Here is a 16,567-nt window from a genome sequence, read left to right as displayed (position 1 = left end):
GAACAGTTTCAGGTTAAGAACGGACCTCCGGAACGAATTAAGTACTTAACCTGAGGTACCACTGTATTATTTAAATGAAAAATCTGTTTTAAATGAAAAAAATCTGATCTAAATCATAAAAATCCGATTTAAATCAAAATCTGAATTAAATTGAAAGAATCTGATATAAATTGAAAGAATCAAAATTTTTAAAAAATGCTTTAAATAGAAAAAATCTGTTTAAATAAAAAATCTGTGCATAAAAATGTGATTGAAACAGAAAAAATGTGATTGAAAATTTCAAAAATCTGATTAATTTTTTTTTACAAAAAAGAAAATCCAAGTGATGGAATGGCCCCTAGATGGCCCTCCAGCCTGCTCACCTTGGCATCCACGATGCCAGTCTCCACCCTTGCCACGCCCAGGTTCTCCCGGAAGAGTTGGACTCTGCTGATCTGGCTGAATTCGCACAGGACGGTGGTCAAGTTGGTGTGGAGGTCAATGACGTGGCTCACGCCGTGGCGGGGGCCCACCAGAATGGTGGGCGCCATGTCTTGGCCGTCCTACAAGAGTCAAAGTAGTCATACTTGAACCTGGAACCCAGAATACAAACCCTGAACCAGGAACCAGAACCTGGAACCTGGAACCAGAATCCAAGCCCGGAACCCTAACCAAACTGAACTGGAAACCAGAACCGGAAACCAGAACCTGGAACCAGAATCCAGGAACTGGAACTGAACCAGAAACCGGAACTGAAACCAGAATCTGAGCCCGGAACCCGAACCGAACCGAACTGGAAACCAGAACCAGGAACTGGAAACCAAAACTGGAAACTGGAACCCAGAATACGAACCCAGAACCCAGAACTGGGAACCAGAAAACAGAACCTGGCACCAGAATGTGAGCCAGGAAACCGAAACCGAAACCAAACCAGAACCCAGAACCCCTACCATCCCGACAGTCTGAAAGATGACGCCGGAGAAGGTGGGTAGCCGGTCGAGGAGGCGCAGGTACTGGAGCTTGGCCCGGGTGGGGGAGACCTGCGAGGAGAGAATCGGGGGACCCCTGGGGTCATCCAGCCTGACCCCGGGTTTGAGGCGGGGTTAGGGTCCCACCCCAGGGGTTAGGGTCCCACCTGGCTGCTGCGCCGCTGGTGTGCCTTCAGCTGATGCGAGAGCGACCGGCGCAGGAGCTTGTCCTTGGTTGCCGGCAACAGAGAGGGAGGCAAGAAGGGCTCCAGACCCCACTCCTTCCTGGGGAGAAAGAGGAAAGGCACGCACTCCAACTTCCTTCCTTCCTTTCTGCCTACCTTTCTTTTTTTCTTCCTTCCTTGTTTCCTTCCTTCTTTCTTTCTTTCCTTCATTCCTCCCTCCCTTTCTCTATCCTCCCTCCCTCCCTTTCTCTGTCCTTCCTTCCTCCCTCTCTCCCTCCCTACATCCCTTTCTTTGTTCTTTCTTTCTTGTTTCCCTCATTTCTTTCTCTATTCTTCCTTCAAATCCAGAGTTTGGATTTGATATCCTGTTTTATTACTACCCGAAGGAGTCTCAAAGCGGCTAACATTCTCCTTTCCCTTCCTCCCCACAACAAACACTCTGTGAGGTGAGTGGGGCTGAGAGACTTCAGAGAAGTGTGACTAGCCCCAGGTCACCCAGCAGCTGCATGTGGAGGAGCGGAGACGCGAACCCGGTTCCCCAGATTACGAGTCTACCACTCTTAACCACTACACCACACTGGCTCTCAAGGAAGGAAGGACAGAGAAAGGGAGAGAGGGAGGAAGAACAGAAGGGGGGGAGGGAGGGAGGAAAGAAGGAAGGACAGTTTGCTGTCCTGGGTGAGGGAACGGATTGGTCTGTATGACCCTCAGTGTTCCCCCTGGAACTCACTCGACGTTTCTGAGTGCCACCTTGTGGCTGGGACGGGCAGCCGAGACTGTGATGTAGATGTGTAGAGCTGTCAGGACCAGAAGCGAATCCGGATCGGGGTGGGTGCCAAACCGCTCCCGGATGATGTCGTTGCGGCTCTGGAGGGGGAAGGAGAAACATCACCTAGAGCTGAGAGCAGGGGGCTGGGAAGCAGCGCCTAGTGGTTAGAGTGGGGGGGCTGAGAACACTAGTGAGCTGGAAGCAGGGTCTAGTGCTTACCCACAGCAAAATAATAATAATAATAATAATAATAATAATAATAATAATAATAATAATAATAATAATTTATACCCCACACCTTGGAGGGGCAGTGAGGACCACTAGGCAGAGCAGCCAGCTAGAAAGAAGGAAGGATTGGGACCCTCTAACCACACATTCATACACACACCGCTGACCTGGATGTAGAGGTATTCGAAGGCAGCGGCGTCTCGCTGCAGGAGCTCAACGGGGTCTTTGGGATAGAAGCTGACCCGAAAAAGGCATCGCATGCCTTGGTAGTGGGTCCGTTGAACGACCTGGGGGGGGAGGAAGGAGAGCTCTGGCAAGCGGGGTGGGCTATATGACCCTGGGGTCACTTTCCCCGTCCATCCTAGTAAGATTTAGGAGGGAGGAAAGAAGGGAGAGTGGGACGAAGGAAGGAAGGAAGAACAGAGGGAGGGAGGGAGGAAAGAGAAAGGGACAAAGGAATGAAGGACAGAGAAAGGGAGAGCAGGACAAAGGAAGGAAGGACAAAGAAAGGGGGGAGGAAAGAAGGAAGGAAGGAAGGAAGGAAGGAAGGAAGGAAGGAAGGAGAAAGGGAGAGAGGGACAAAGGAAGGAAGGAAGGAAGGACAGAGAAAGGGAGGGAGGGACAAAGGAAGGAAGGAAGGAAAGAGAAAGGAAGGGAAGAAAGAAGGAAAGAAGGAAGGAAGGAAAGGGAGAGCGGGACAAAGGAAGGAAGGAATGAAGGAAAGAAAGAACGAAGGAAGGAAGTACAGAGAAAGGGAGAACCGGACAAAGGAAGGAAGGAAGGAAGGACAGAGAAAGGGAGGGAGGAGGGGATGAAGGGAGGAAGGACAGAGAAAGGGAGGGAAGAAAGAAGGAAGGAAGGAAAGTAAGAAAGAAAAAGGAAGAGAGGAAGGAAGGGCAGAGAAAGGGAGAGAGGGACAAAGAAAATTGTGTATTGATATTGATTTGTAATGATTTCTTGGGTCTCTGGACCATAATAAAGATTGATTGATTGATTGATTGATTGATTGAAAGAAAAGAAGGAAGGAGAGAAAAAGGAAGAGAGGAACAAAGGAAAGAAGGAAGGAAGGATGGAAGGACAGAGAAAGAGAGGAAAGAAGGAAGGAAGGAAAGAAAAAGGGAGAGGGACAAAGGAAGGAAGGTCAGGGAGGGAGGGAAGAAGGAAGAAAGGGTGGACAGAGAAAAGGAGGGGGAAAGAAGGAAGGAAGGAGAGAGAAAGGCAGGGAAGAAATAGAAAGGGAGAGCGTCATGAAGGAAGGAAGGAAGGAAGGAAGGAAGGAAGGAAGGACAGAGAAAGACAGAGAAAGACAGAGAGGGAGGGAGGACAGAGAAAGGGAAGAAGGAAGAAAGGACAGAGGAAGGGAGGGAGAGAGAAAGGGAGGGAGGGACGAAGGAAACAAGGAAGGAAGGAAACAAGGAAGGAAGAACAGAGAAAGGGAGGGAGGGAGGGACGAAGGAAGGAAGGAAGGACAGAGAATGGGAAGGAGGAAAGAAGGAAGGAAGGAAGGAAGGAAGGACAGATAAAGGGAGGGAGAAGGAAGGGAGGAAGGACAGAGAAAGGGAGGGAGGGACAAAGGAAGGAAGTAAAAAGAAAGGGAGAGAGGGACAAAGGAAAGAAGCAAGCAAGCAAGGACAGAGAAGGGGAGGGAGGAAGGAAGGAAGGAAGGACAGAGAAAGGGAGGGGGAAAGAAGGAAGGATGGAAGGACAGAAAGAAAAAGGGAGAGAGGAAGGAAGGAAGGAAGGAAGGAAGGAAGGAAGGAAGGAAGGAAGGAGAGAGAAAGGGAGAAGGGACAATGGAAGTAAGTAAGGGAGGACAGAGAAAGGGAGGGAGGGAGGAGAAAGGGAGGGAGAAAAGAGGGAAGGGAGGACAGAGAAAGGGCGGGAGGAAAGAAAGAAGGAAGGGACAAAGGAAGGAAAAAAGGGAGAGAGGGACAAAGGAAGGAAAGATGGCAGTAATGAAGGAGGACAGAGGAAGGGAGGGAGCGACAAAGGAAAGAAGAAAGGAAGGAAAGAGAAAAGGAGGAAGGAAGGATAGAGAAAGGGAGGGAGGAAAAAAGGAAGAAAGGAAGAAAAGAAAGAAAGACAGAAAAAGGGAGAAAGGAAGGATGGAAGGAAGGACAGAAAGGAAGGGAGGATAGGGAAATGCAGGGAGGATAGAAGGAAAAAAAGAAGAAAGGACAGAGAATGGGAGGGAGGAAAGAAGGAAGGAAGTGGGGAAGGAAGGAAGGAAAGAACAAAGGAAGTTCAGAGAAAGGGAGAGCGGGACAAAGGAAGAAAGCAAGGAAGGAAGGAAGGGCAGAGACAGGGAGGGAGGGAAGGAAGGAAGGAAGGAAGGAAGGAGAAAGGGAGAGAGAGACAAAGGTAGGAAGGGAGGAAAGAGAAAGGATGGAAGGAAGGACAGAGAAAGGGGTTGAGAAAGGAAGGAAGGAAGGGAAGAAGGAAAGGAAGGAAGTAAGGACAGAGAAAGGGTGGGAGGGAGGAAAGAAAGGTGGGAGGAAGGGAGAGAAGGAAGGACAGAGAAAGGGAGGGAGGGACAAAGGAAAGGAGGAAGGAAGGAAGGAAGGAAGGAAGGACCAGAAAGGTATTTAAAAACGGAGTTCGATCCCTTCTGCTGAATCAAAGGAGAGTCGGTTACTGTGGACCAAAGCACTAAGTAGGAAAAGACTGTTTGAAAGTTTTCAAGTAAATCCTAAAACCCTCCTTCTTCAGGGCAAAGGGGACGGAAAAAAATTCTAACTTTAAGAACCCTGTGAGACTGTGTACTAAATCAAAGAGGCTGCATAGGACCTCCTGGTAGGGAAAGGCTAGACTCCATTGTGACGTCACAATGGAAGAGGAAACAATCAACTTTCGTTTCAAGTGACTTTGACACGTATCCTGCCGCTGTCTGGACTTGCTTTTAAGTAGCAAAAAGTATCTGGCACCTCCAGAACTGCCTTTCAAACACCAAAAGGGATTGAGAATTTTTTTTTTTTTTTACAGTCTGCCTTTCAGTAATAAGGATCTGGGAGGCTGCTGCCTGCCTGAAACTGACTCCTGTGGGATTGTCTTGGGAAGCTGTTTTTCTCTCCCCCCCCCCCCCGCCTATTGTGGGATTGACCTTGAAATTCCTGAGCAACTATGTGTGCTGATAAAACAGACAAGGGAGCAGTAAGAAGAAGCTCTAGAAGTGCAGCTTCTGAGGACTCTGTAAGGCAACTGTTGTCTGAAATTTAAGATAATACAAATCGTAATACAGAGGAATAAAAAGTTTGAAGATTTAAGTGCGGAGTTGAAAGAGGTGAAGACTGAAGTTACAACTCATGAGACAAGGTTGACACAGCTTGAGACAGTTAGAGTCACCGATTTGGAAAGATTACAATATGAAAATTCAAATTTGATTGCATTTCTTCAGATGAAGGAACGGGAAACCCATCTAAGATTGAGAGGTGTCCCTCAACAGAAAGAAGATCAACTCAGGGAGTGGTTGACAGATCAATTTGTGGCGTGGTGGGACTTGAAACAGGAAGAAGTTGATTTGTGGATAGAAAAGGTCTATAGATTTGGCCCCCAAAAAGATTCAAAAATTACCTATGATTGTATAGTGGTCTTCAAGACCAAAGAACAAAGAGACACCATTTTGGGGCTGCATTACGAAAAAGGTTTGAAAATTCAGGACAAAGCCATCGTCCTCTTTAAAGATATCCCTAGACACTTCCTGAGCCTGAGATCTAATTACACAGATTTGGCCAACATTTTGAGGAGGAAAAAATATTTTCTTCAGTTGGGAATTCCCAGAGGGTCTCTCCTTCAAATATGGAGGAAGAAAGCAAAGAATTAAGATGGTTGGAGAGAAAGACAGATTTCTGCAAAAGTACTCGGTTGAACTTGGATTGGAAAGCCCACAGCTGCCAGGGGTGGGAGCGGTGACCCGCTAATTTATCATTATGGCTTTGAGAATTTATTCTTGGAATGTAAATGGCTTCAAGTCTCCTCAGAAAAGGAGGTAGGTTTACCATGTTTTGGCAAAGCAGAATTTGGATGTAATTTGTTTTCAGGAAACACATATTACAAGGCAACATAGAAAAATTTTATCCAATAAGAAACTTGGTCAAGAATTTATCTCATCAGACAAAGTGAAAAAAAGAGGAGTGGTTTTCTATGTCAAAGAAAATGGAATCCAAAAGTGATTTTCAAAGACGAGGAGGGAAGATACATTGCAGTGGATATTACAGCACAAGGCGATAAATATTTGTTACTGGGAATCTATGCACCTAATGATTGCAAAGCAGAATTCTTTAAGAATTTAGAAACAAGTCTTTTGGAACATTTTGATTATAAATTAATTTTAATGGGAGATCTGAATGGAGTGGCATCCACTTTAATGGACAGAAATCAGATACAGAAAATACTGAATGCTGGCAGACTACCTAAGACTTTTTTTTTTTAATAACTGATAAATTTGACCTGTTGGATATATGGAGAGTTAGAAATCCAACTGAAAAAGCCTACACATTCTATTCAGATGCAAATTAATCATTTTTGAGAATAAATTATTTATGGATATCCAGAGACTTGGTTCCTAAAGTATCAAAAACAGAAATTTGTCCTAAAACTTGCTCAGACCACAACCCAGTTTTTATGGAAGTGAAAATGTCCTTACAGGGTTCCTTCAGATGGAGAATGAATGATGACTTGTTGAGGAGTGAACAAATTGTAAATAAAGCCCTAAGGGATTATTTTGAAATTAATATGAACCAAGGCGTGGAAACGAGTTATTTGGGACGCCAGTAAAGCAGTAATGAGGATTCCTCATTCAACAAAATTCAATTAGGAGAAAGATACAGAATGAGAAAAAGGATAAAATTTTGGACCAACTAAAAGATAAAGCGAAGACCCTTAGAGGCAACCCAAAGAATTTGCAGACACAAAAGGAAATTAAACCTTTACAAACTCAATATTCACAGATTATTAATCAGGAAATAGAAGGGAAATTAAGTAAAAGGCGAAAGATTTATACGATCTGAAGAGAAACCAGAAAGTCTTTTGAGAACCATGTGGACATAGGAAGATGTTTCCAGTATTATTATAAACAACTGTATAAAAAGGGTAAAGAAGACAAAGTTGACATTGAGCATTTTATTAGAATTAATGAAGGACAGAGAAAGGGAGGCAGGGACAAAGGGAGGAAGGAGAGAAGGACAGAGGGAGGGAGGGAGGGAGGGAGGGCAGAGAAAGGGAGGGAGGAAAGAAGAAAGGAAGGAAGGAAGGACAGAGGAAGGGAGGGAGGGGCTAAGTAAAGTAGGAAGGAAGGAAGGAAGGAAGTAACAACAGAGGGAGGGAGGGAGGGATGAAGGAAGGACAGAGAAAAGGAGGCAGGGAGGGAGGAAGGATAGAGAAAGGGAGGGAGGAAAAAAGGAAACGAGGAAAGGAAGGACAGAGACAGGGAGGAAGAAAGGATGGATGTTAGGAAGGAAGGAAGGAAGGAAAGAAAGAATGAATGGGAGAGTGGGAGAAACGAAGGAAGAAGGAAGGAAAGAAGGACAGAGAAAGGGAGGAAGGAAAAAAGGATGGAATTAAAGAAAGAGAAAAGGAGAGAGGGGAAAAGGAAGGAAGGAGGGAAGGACAGGAAGGAAGGAAGGAAGGAAGGAAGGAAGGAAGGAAGGAAGGAAAGAAAAAGGGAGAGAGGGACAAAGGACAGAGGAAGGGAGGGAAGGGGCGAAGTAAAGAAGAAAGGAAGCAAAGAAGGAAGGATGGAAGGACGGAAGGAAGAACAGAGAAAGGGAGGAAAGAAGGAAGGATGGAAGGACGGAAGAAAGGGGGAGAAAGTGAGAGAGGGACAAAGGAAAGACGGAAAGAAGGAAGGAAGGAAGGAAGGAAGGAAGGAAGGAAGGAAAGAGAAAGGGAGAGAGGGAGGAAGGGGGAAGGGAGGAAGGACAGGGGAAGGAAGGAAGAAATGAAAGAAAGAAAAAGTGGGAAGATGGATAAAGGAAGGAAGGAAGCAAAGAAGGAAGGAAGGTATGAAAAAGGGAGAGAGGGACAACAAAAGGAAGGAAGGAAGCCCAGAGAAAGGGAGGGAGGAAAGAAGGAAAGAAAGAAGGAAGGATGTACAGAGAAAGGGAGCGAGGGATGAAGGAAAGAAGGAAGGAAGGACGGAAAAAGAAAGGGAGAGAGGGATGAAGGAAGGAAGGAAAGAGAAAGGGATGGAGGGACGAAGGAACGAGGGAAGGATGGACCGAAGGAAGGAAGAAATGAAGGAAAGAAAGAGAATGGGAGAGTGGGAGAAATGAAGGAAGAACGAAGGAAGGAAAGAAGGATATAGAAAGGGAGGGCGGGAAAAAGGATGGAAGAAAAGAAAGAAATTAAAAGGGAGAGAGGGAAAAAGGAAGGAAGGAGGGAAGGACAGAGAAAGGGAGTGACGCAGGAAAGTAGGAAGGAAGGAAGCTAAGAAGGAAGGATGGAAGGACGGAAGGAAGAACAGAGAAAGGGCGGGAGCATGAAAGAAGGGAGGGAGGGAGGGAGGAAGGAGGCAAGGAAGGACAGAGAAAGGGAGGCAGGGACAAAGGGAGGAAAAATGAAGGAAGCAGAGAAGGATAGAGATAGGGAGGAAGGGAAGGAGGAAACAAGGAAGGAAAGAAGGAAGGAAGCAAAGAAGGAAGGAAGGAAAAAGGAAGAGAGGAACAAAGGAAGCAAAGAAGGAAGGATGGAAGGACAGAAGGAAGGAAGAACAGAGAAAGGGAGAGGGATGAAGGAAAGAAGGAAGGAAGGAAGGAAGGAGGGAAGGAAGGAGGGAAGGGAGGACAGAGAAAGGGAGGGAGGAAAGAAGGAAGAAAGAAAGGAGGGAAGGAAGGAAGGACAGAGAAAGGGGACACGGAAAGAAGGACGGAAGTAAAGAAAGAAAGGAAAAGGGAGAGAGGAACAAAAAAGGAAGGAAGGAAGGAAGGAAGGAAGGAAGGAAGGAAGGAAGGACTAATAAAGGGAGGGAGGGAGGGAGGAAGGACAGAGAAAATGAGGAAGGCAGGAAGGAAAGAAGGAAGGAAGGAGGGAGGGAGGGAGGGAAAGAAGGATAGAGAAAAAGAGGGAGGGAGGGAGGAAAGAAGCACGCAAGCACAGAAAAAGGAAAGGAAGGAAGGAAAGCAAGACAAAGAAAGGGAGGCAGGGACAAAGGGAGGAAGGAAGGAAGGAGAGATGGACAGAGAAATTGAGGGAGGGAGGATCGAAGGAAGGAAGGAAGGACAGAGAAAGGGAGGGAGGAGAGAAGGGAAGAACAACGGAAGGAAGGAATGACGGAATAAAGAAACGACAGAGAAAGGCAGGGACGAAGGAAGGAAGGAAAGAAAGAAAGAGAGAAATAAAGGGAGAGAGGGACAAAGGAAGGAAGGAAGGAAGGAAGGAAGGAGAGAGAAAGGGAAGGAGGAAGTGAGAAAAGAGAATGGGAGGTAGGGAGGAAGGAAGGAAAGAGAAAGGGAGAGAGGGAGGGAGGGAGGACAGAGAAAGGGAGGGAGGGACGAAGGAAAGAAGGAAGGAAGGAGAAAGTGTGGACGGAAGGAAGGGAGCAAGGACAGATAAAAGGAGAGAGGGACGAAGGAAAGAAGGAAGGAAGGACAGAGGAATGGAGGGGGGAAAGAAGGAAGGAAGTAGGGAAGGGCCAAGAAAGAAAGAGAGGGAGGAAAGAAGGAAGAAAGGAAGGACAGGGAAAGGGAGGAGGAATGAAGGAAGGTTAGGGAAAGGGAGGGAGGGAAGAAGGAAGGAAGGAGAATGTGAGGACGGAAGGAAGGACGGAAGGGAGGAAGGGCAGAGAAAGAGAGGGAGGGATGAAGGAAGGAAGGAAAGAAAGAAAGAAAGAGAGAGAGGGAGAGAGGGAGAAAGGAAGGAGGAGGGAAGGAAGGAAAGAGTATGGGAGAGTGGTAGAAATGATGGAAGGAAGGAAGTATAGAGAAAGGGAGGGAGGGACAAGGGAGAGAAGGAAGGAAGGAAGGAAGGACAGAGAAAGGAAAGAAGTAAGGAAGGAAGGAAGTAAAGAAGGAGGATGGAAGGAAGGGAGGACGGAAGGAAAGAAAGAAAGAAAAAGGGAGAGAGGGACAAAGGAGGGAAGGGCAGAGAAAGGGAGGGAGGAAAGAAGGAAGCAAGGAATGAAGGAAAGAGAAAAAGCGGGGAGGGAGGAACGAAAGAAGGAAGGAAGCAAAGAAAGAAAAAGGGAGAGAGGGATAAAGGAAGGAAGGAAGGAAGGAAGGAAGGAAGGAAGGAAGGAAGGAAAGAGAAAGGGAGAGAGTGAGAAAGGGATGAAGGAAGGACAAGGGAAGGAAGGACAGAAAGAAAGAAAGAAAAACAGGGGAGATGGATAAAGGACGGAAGGAAGGAGGGACGGAAGGAGGGAAGGAAGTACAGAGAAAGGGAGGGAGGGACGAAGGAAAGAAGGATGGAAGGAAATAAGAAAAGAAGGACAGAGACGGAGGAAGAAAGGAAGGAGAATGAGAGAGTGGGAGAAACGAAGGAAGGAAGGAAGTACAGAGAAAGGGAGGGATGATTGAGGGAGAGAAGGAAGGAAGGAAGGAAAGGGAGAGAGGGACAAAGGAAGGAAGGACAGGGAAAGGGAGGGAGGAAAGAAGGAAGGAAGGAGAGAGAAAGGGAAGGAGGAAGTGAGGAAAGTTAGAGAAAGGGAGCTAGGAAGGGAGGGAGGAAGGAAAGAAAAAGGGAGAGAGGGACAGAGGGACGGAGGGAGGACAGAGGGAGGGAGGGACGAGCAGTTCTTTGTCTCCCATTCACAAAAACGTCTCTTGCAGAGCCAGTCCACAGAAATCAGAAGCTGACTTCCTGTTTGGCTTCTGTTTCACCAAATTAATTAATTTAAGCCCAATTTTTTTCTTTAGTAACTTTATTTGGCTTTTACCTCTAATTGGAAGACCCGCTGCTTCTGGTGGCGGAATGTGGCTTCGGCAATAAAGTGCACTGGAACCGTGAGCAGATTCAAGCCTCTTCCCTTTCCCCCACGCGTGAAGCAGCAAGCAGGGGGGGTTTGGGGGTGAGTTTCTCCGCTTCTGATGGACCCCTGGGATCCCCACTCTTCTGTGGGGGGGGTTCAGGGGTGTACTGAGCCCCGGCGGTCACCCTCAAGCTCTGTTTACCTTAAACCGTGCCGTCTCTTAAGCAGACGACACTGAGTTCATCGTCATTTCCTCCTCAGTGAACCGGAAGTGCCCTCCCAGATTTTAAATTGTATTATGAATCTGCCTGCTTCTGCTTGGTATGGGTCAGGGACTGGATGAGGTTGGACAAGCAAGAGGCATTAGAATTAGAAGGATATGACAATAGATTTGGCTGGCATGCATATTTATGGTATGGGAAAGGAAAGCTTCACAGACGTTTTTATAACCAATTAGGAAATCTCTAATGAGAGTATGGGAGAAATATAAAGACCTATTGGAACAAAAGACCCCTTGGTGGATTTCACCACATGAAGCATTACTGCTCAAACTACTTGGAAAGAAAGGGAAATGGCTTACATATGTTCATAGAAAGAAGGAAGGAAGGAAGGAAGGAAGGACAGAGGAATGGAGGGAGGGAGGGAGGAAGGAAGGAAGGAAAGGAAGGAAGGAAGGAAGGAAGGGAGAGAGGGATAAAGGAAGGAGGTGGGAAGGAAGGAAAGAGGATGGGAGAGTGGTAGAAACGATGGAAGGAAGTAAGTATAGAGAAAGGGAGGGAGGGACAAGGGAGAGAAGGAAGGAAGGAAATAAGAAAAGAAGGACAGAGAGGGAGGAAGAAAGGAAGGAGAATGGGAGAGTGGGAGAAACGAAGGAAGGAAGGAAGTACAGAGAAAGGGAGGGAGGATTGAGGGAGAGAAGGAAGGAAGGAAGGAAGGAAGGAAGGAAGGAAGGAAGGAGAAAGGGATGGAGGGATGAAGGAAAGAAGGCAGGAAGGAAAGAAGTAAGGAAGATTAGAAAAAGGGAGGTAGGGACGAAGGAACGGAGAACGGAAGGATAGAGAAAGGGAGGACGGAAGGAAGCAAGAAAGGAAGGACACAAGAAGGGACGGAAGGAAGGAAGAAAGGACAGCGTAAGGGAGGGAGGAAAGAAGGAGGGAGGGAGGGAGGGAGGGAAGGAAGGACAGAGAAAGGGAGGGAGGGACGAAGGAAAGAATGAAGGAAGGACAGAGAAAGGGAGGAAGGAAGAAGGGATAGAGAAAAAAAGGGAGGGAGGGAGGAATTAAGGATAGAGAAAGGGAGGGAGGAAAGCAGGCAGGCAGGCAGGAAGGAAGGAAGGGACAGAAACGCAGGGAGCGACACAGGAAAGTAGGAAGGAAGGAAGGATGCAAAGAAGGAGGGATGGAAGGAGGGAAGGAAGAACAGAGAACGGGAGGGAGGGATGAAGGAAAGAAGGAAAGAAGGACAGAGAAAGAGAGGATGGAAGGAAGGAAGAAAGTAAAGAAAGAAAGAAAGAAAAAAGGGAGAAATGGACAAAGGAAGGAAGGACAGAGGAAGGGAGGGAGGGAGGAAGGAAGGAGGGAAGGACAGAGAAAGGGAGAGAGGGAGAAAGGGAGGAAGGAAGGACGGGATGGAAGGAAGGACAGAATGAAGGAAGAACAGAGAAAGGGAGGGGGATGAAGGAAAGAAGGGAGGGAGGGAGGTGGGAAGGGAGGGAGGAAGGAAGGACAGAGAAAATGATTGAGGGAGGGAGGCAGGAAGGAAAGGAGGGAGGGGAGGGAGGATAGAGAAAAAGAGGGAGGGAGGAGAGAAGCAAGCAAGCAAGCACAGAAAAAGGAAGGAAGGAAGGCAAGAAAAAGAAAGGAAGGCAGGGACAAAGGAGGGATGGAGGGAAGGAAGTACAGAGAAAGGGAGAGAGGGACGAAGGAAAGAAAGAAGGAAGGAAGGAGTGAAGGAAGGACAGCGAAAGGGAGGGAGGGTCAAATGGAAGAAGGATGGAAGGAAATAAGGAAGGAAGGACAGAGAAAGTTAAGTTATTAACAGATGCGAAAGAAAGAGGGGGCTTCGCTCTGCCAGACCTGAAATTATATTATGAAGCATCATGCCTCTGTTGGTTAAAGGAGTGGATAAAATTAGAAAATGGAGAGTTATTAGATTTGGAAGGTTTTGACAACAGATTCGGTTGGCATGCATATTTATGGTGTGAAAAGAAGAAAATACATAAAGGTTTTGAAAACCACATTTTCCGTAGATCGCTTATAGAAATATGGGATAGGTATAAAAACCTATTAGAACCAATACTTCCTCACTGGCTATCTCCATTAGACATGATGAGTGTCAAAAAGATCAATATGAGGGGGAGATGGATAACATATGGAGAGTTGATAATTAAAGAAGGAGGGAAATGGAAAATGAAACCGTATGAAGAGGTAAAAGAGTATGTATATGATTGGTTGCATTATTATCAGATTAATGAAATGTTTAAAAAGGATTTTAAAGAGTGCGGTTATGTGGAAAAGGATTCAAAATTTCAAACAGAAATACTAAGTAACGATTATAAAATTTTATCAAAAATGTATAAATTGTTGCTGGAATGGTATACAAAAGATGAAGAAGTTAAATCGGTGATGGTACATTGGGCCAGAGATTTTGGATATAATATACAATTTGATGATTGGACAAAACTATGAAATGAAAGATTAAGATTTATGGCATGTACTGCGTTAAAGGAAAATGTTATGAAAATGGTATATAGATGGTATATCACACCAGTAAAACTGGCAAAAATGTACAAAACATGTAATAAGTGTTGGAAGTGTAAAGAAAAAGAAGGGACATTTTATCATATGTGGTGGGAATGTAAAAAAGTGAAAGGCTTCTGGGAAATGATTTATAATGAATTGAAAAAGATGTTGAAATATACATTTGTTAAGAAACTGGAGGCTTTTCTTCTAGGAATTGTAGGAAATGAAATATGTAAAAAAGATTGTAAACTTTTCCAATACGCAGTAACAGCGGCGAGAATACTCCTGGCCCAAAAATGGAAACAGGAAGAATTACCGACGGTTGAAGAATGGAGATCGAAATTGATGGACTTTCCAGAACTGGATAAACTAACAGGGAAGATTCGATATTTGCGAGACCAGAAGTTCATCGAGGACTGGGGAAAATTTACAGATTATCTGAAAAGTATATGTGATGAACAGACAACGCTTGTAGGTTTTCAAGATGTTCTGTGAAAATATGAGGAATATTGTAAAAAAGGGAATAAGACTGGGGAGGATATATTCTTAAAGGCAATATCAAAATTAGAAAATGTGTAAACAAATAAATAAAACGGAAGATTGGCAGAGAAACTGAGGGAAGTAAAAAAAAAGATTATGTGATAAATTCTGATAATGGTTGTATAAATTTGTATTTGAAAATGAAAAAAAATATTATTAAAAAGAAAAGAAAAGAAAGGGGGGAGGAAAGAAGGAAGGAAGGACAGAGGAAGCAAGCTAGGAAGGAAGGAAGGGGGAGAAAGGGAGAGAGGGAAGGACAAAGGAAGGAAGGAGGAAAGGACCGAGAAAAGGAGGGAGAAAAGATGGAAAGAAGGAAGCAAGGAAGGAAAGAGAAAGGGAGGGAGGAAGGAAGGAAGGAAGGAAGGAAGGAGAGAGAGAGAAAGGGAGGGAGGGAGGGAGGAAAGAAGAAAAGAAGGAATGAAGGAAGGAGGGAAGAAAGGAAGGACAGAGAAAAAGAGGGAGGGAGGGAGGAAGTCAATGAAACAAGTGAATGAAAGCTAAGTTTGAAAATATTGGAAGTGTTTTTAATTGTTTTTGTTTTGTTAATTCAATGTTCTATGTAGTGTTTCTGTTTCTGTTTTTATATTGTATTATATTGATTTGTTTAATTCTTTTTTTTCTTTTTGTAATCTTTAAACTCTTAATAAATATTATTTTTAAAAAAAGAAAGAGGGAGGGAGGGAAGAAGTAAGGAGGGAGGGAGGGAGGGAGGGAGGGAGGAAGGAGAATGGGAGAGTGGGAGATACGAAGGAAGGAAGGAAGTACAGAGAAAGGGAGGGAGGATTGAGGGACAGAAGGAAGGAAGGAAGGAAGGACAGAGAAAGGAAAGAAGGAAAGAAGGAATTACAGAGAAAGGGAGGGAGGGAGGGACGAATGAAGAGAGGAAGGAGGGAAGGAAGGAGGGAAGGAAGGATAGAGAAAGGGAGGACAGAAGGAAGGACGGAAGGAAGGAAGGAAGGAAGGAAGGAAGGATAGAGAAAGGGAGGGAGAAAAGAAGGAAAGAAGAAAGGAAGGAGGGAGGGAGGGAAGGAAGTACAGAAAAAGGGAGGGAGGGACACAGGAAAGTAGGAAGGAAGGAAAGCTAAGAAGGAAGGATGGAAGGACGGAAGGAAGAACAGAGAAAGGGAGGGAGGACAAAGAAGGAAGGAAGGAAGGACAGAGAAAGGGAGGGAGAAAAGAAGGAAGGAAGTAGGGAAGGAAAGAAGGACAGAGAAAGGGAGGATGGAAGTAAAGAAAGAAAGAAAAAGAGAGATGATTTCCCCCTCTGAAAACTATGTGCGCCCTATGGTCAGGTGTGCCCTATGGAGCGAAAAATACGGTAATAAAAAATTAGGTTTGGACTTCATCTTGTCAGACAAAGATAAAAGAAGAGTAGTTTTCTATATAAATCCTGCACTAGAACCCAAATTGATTCAGACGGATGAAAAAGGAAGAGTCTTAATAATACAAATAAAAATTCAGGGAGAGAATGTGATACTGGTACATTTTATGCACCCAAAATAGAAACGGAATTACTTGAATTTGCAGATCAAAAGATGAGCTTAATGGGAGATTTAAATGGAGTCCCATCATTAGAAAAAAAAGATCAGCTAGAAAAAAGAGACAAAAGAAGGTAAACTTCCAAAGACTTTTTTCGACATGGCTCAAAATTTAAACCTGATAGATATATGGAGAATAAGACATATCTTTGATAAAGAGTTCACTTATTATAGCCATGTTCATGACAGCAGTTCAAGAATAGACTCCTTGTGGATCTCCAAAGAATTGGAACCACGAGTCAAAAAAATTGAAATTAATCCCAGAACCTTTTCAGATCATAATTCCTTGATTATGGAACTACAAAAAGAAAGCCAAATTTAATTCAGATGGAGGTTAAATGAAGACTTACTAGATGATCAAAAATTTATGGAAAAAACAAAAAAGGCCTTGACTGATTAGTTTGAAATAAACAGTCAAGGACAAACAAAATTACAGATGGTCTGGGATGCAAGCAAGGCAGTGATGAGAGGACACTTTATACAACAAAATTCATACAAAAGGAAATTGAAAGAGAAAAGGAAAAGGGAGATTTTAGAGGAAATTACAGTGAAGGAGAAACAACTGTCAAGGAAAGCAAATAAGGAGGCAGTCAAACAGGCAATTAAAACTTTACAAACTCAATATTCAATGATAGTTAAGGAGGAAATTAGTTGGAAAATAAAAATAATGAAACAAATATATTTTGAGCATGCAAACAAACCAGGAAAACTGCTAGC

The 16,567-nt window shown here is 44.8% G+C and overlaps 2 protein-coding genes across 2 annotated transcripts in view; one reads left to right on the top strand and one right to left on the bottom strand.

Moving 5' to 3' along the window:
• LOC309333176 (uncharacterized protein) overlaps positions 1-16,567 on the top strand; it is a gene marked incomplete at its 3' end in the record, with an annotated part of 262,123 nt that overhangs the window by 163,510 nt on the left and 82,046 nt on the right. The gene's annotated exons all lie outside the window — the stretch shown is intronic.
• The window catches only part of LOC309333199 (FERM and PDZ domain-containing protein 3-like), a 69,066-nt gene that overhangs the window by 3,347 nt on the left and 49,152 nt on the right, over positions 1-16,567 (bottom strand). The window contains exons 9-13 of the mRNA XM_081846597.1: positions 2,297-2,416; positions 1,863-1,999; positions 1,115-1,232; positions 930-1,019; positions 363-542 (exon numbers count right to left, since the gene is read on the bottom strand). Coding sequence (XP_081702723.1) covers positions 363-542; positions 930-1,019; positions 1,115-1,232; positions 1,863-1,999; positions 2,297-2,416 — 645 coding nt within the window. The remainder of the gene's footprint in view (positions 1-362; positions 543-929; positions 1,020-1,114; positions 1,233-1,862; positions 2,000-2,296; positions 2,417-16,567) is intronic.

The sequence above is a fragment of the Podarcis erhardii genome, assembly GCF_964252035.2.
Source record: "Podarcis erhardii genome assembly, chromosome: W".
Lineage (NCBI taxonomy): Eukaryota > Metazoa > Chordata > Lepidosauria > Squamata > Lacertidae > Podarcis > Podarcis erhardii.
Note: the sequence above shows the minus strand (reverse complement) of the source record. Positions and strands in the feature narration are given on the sequence as shown.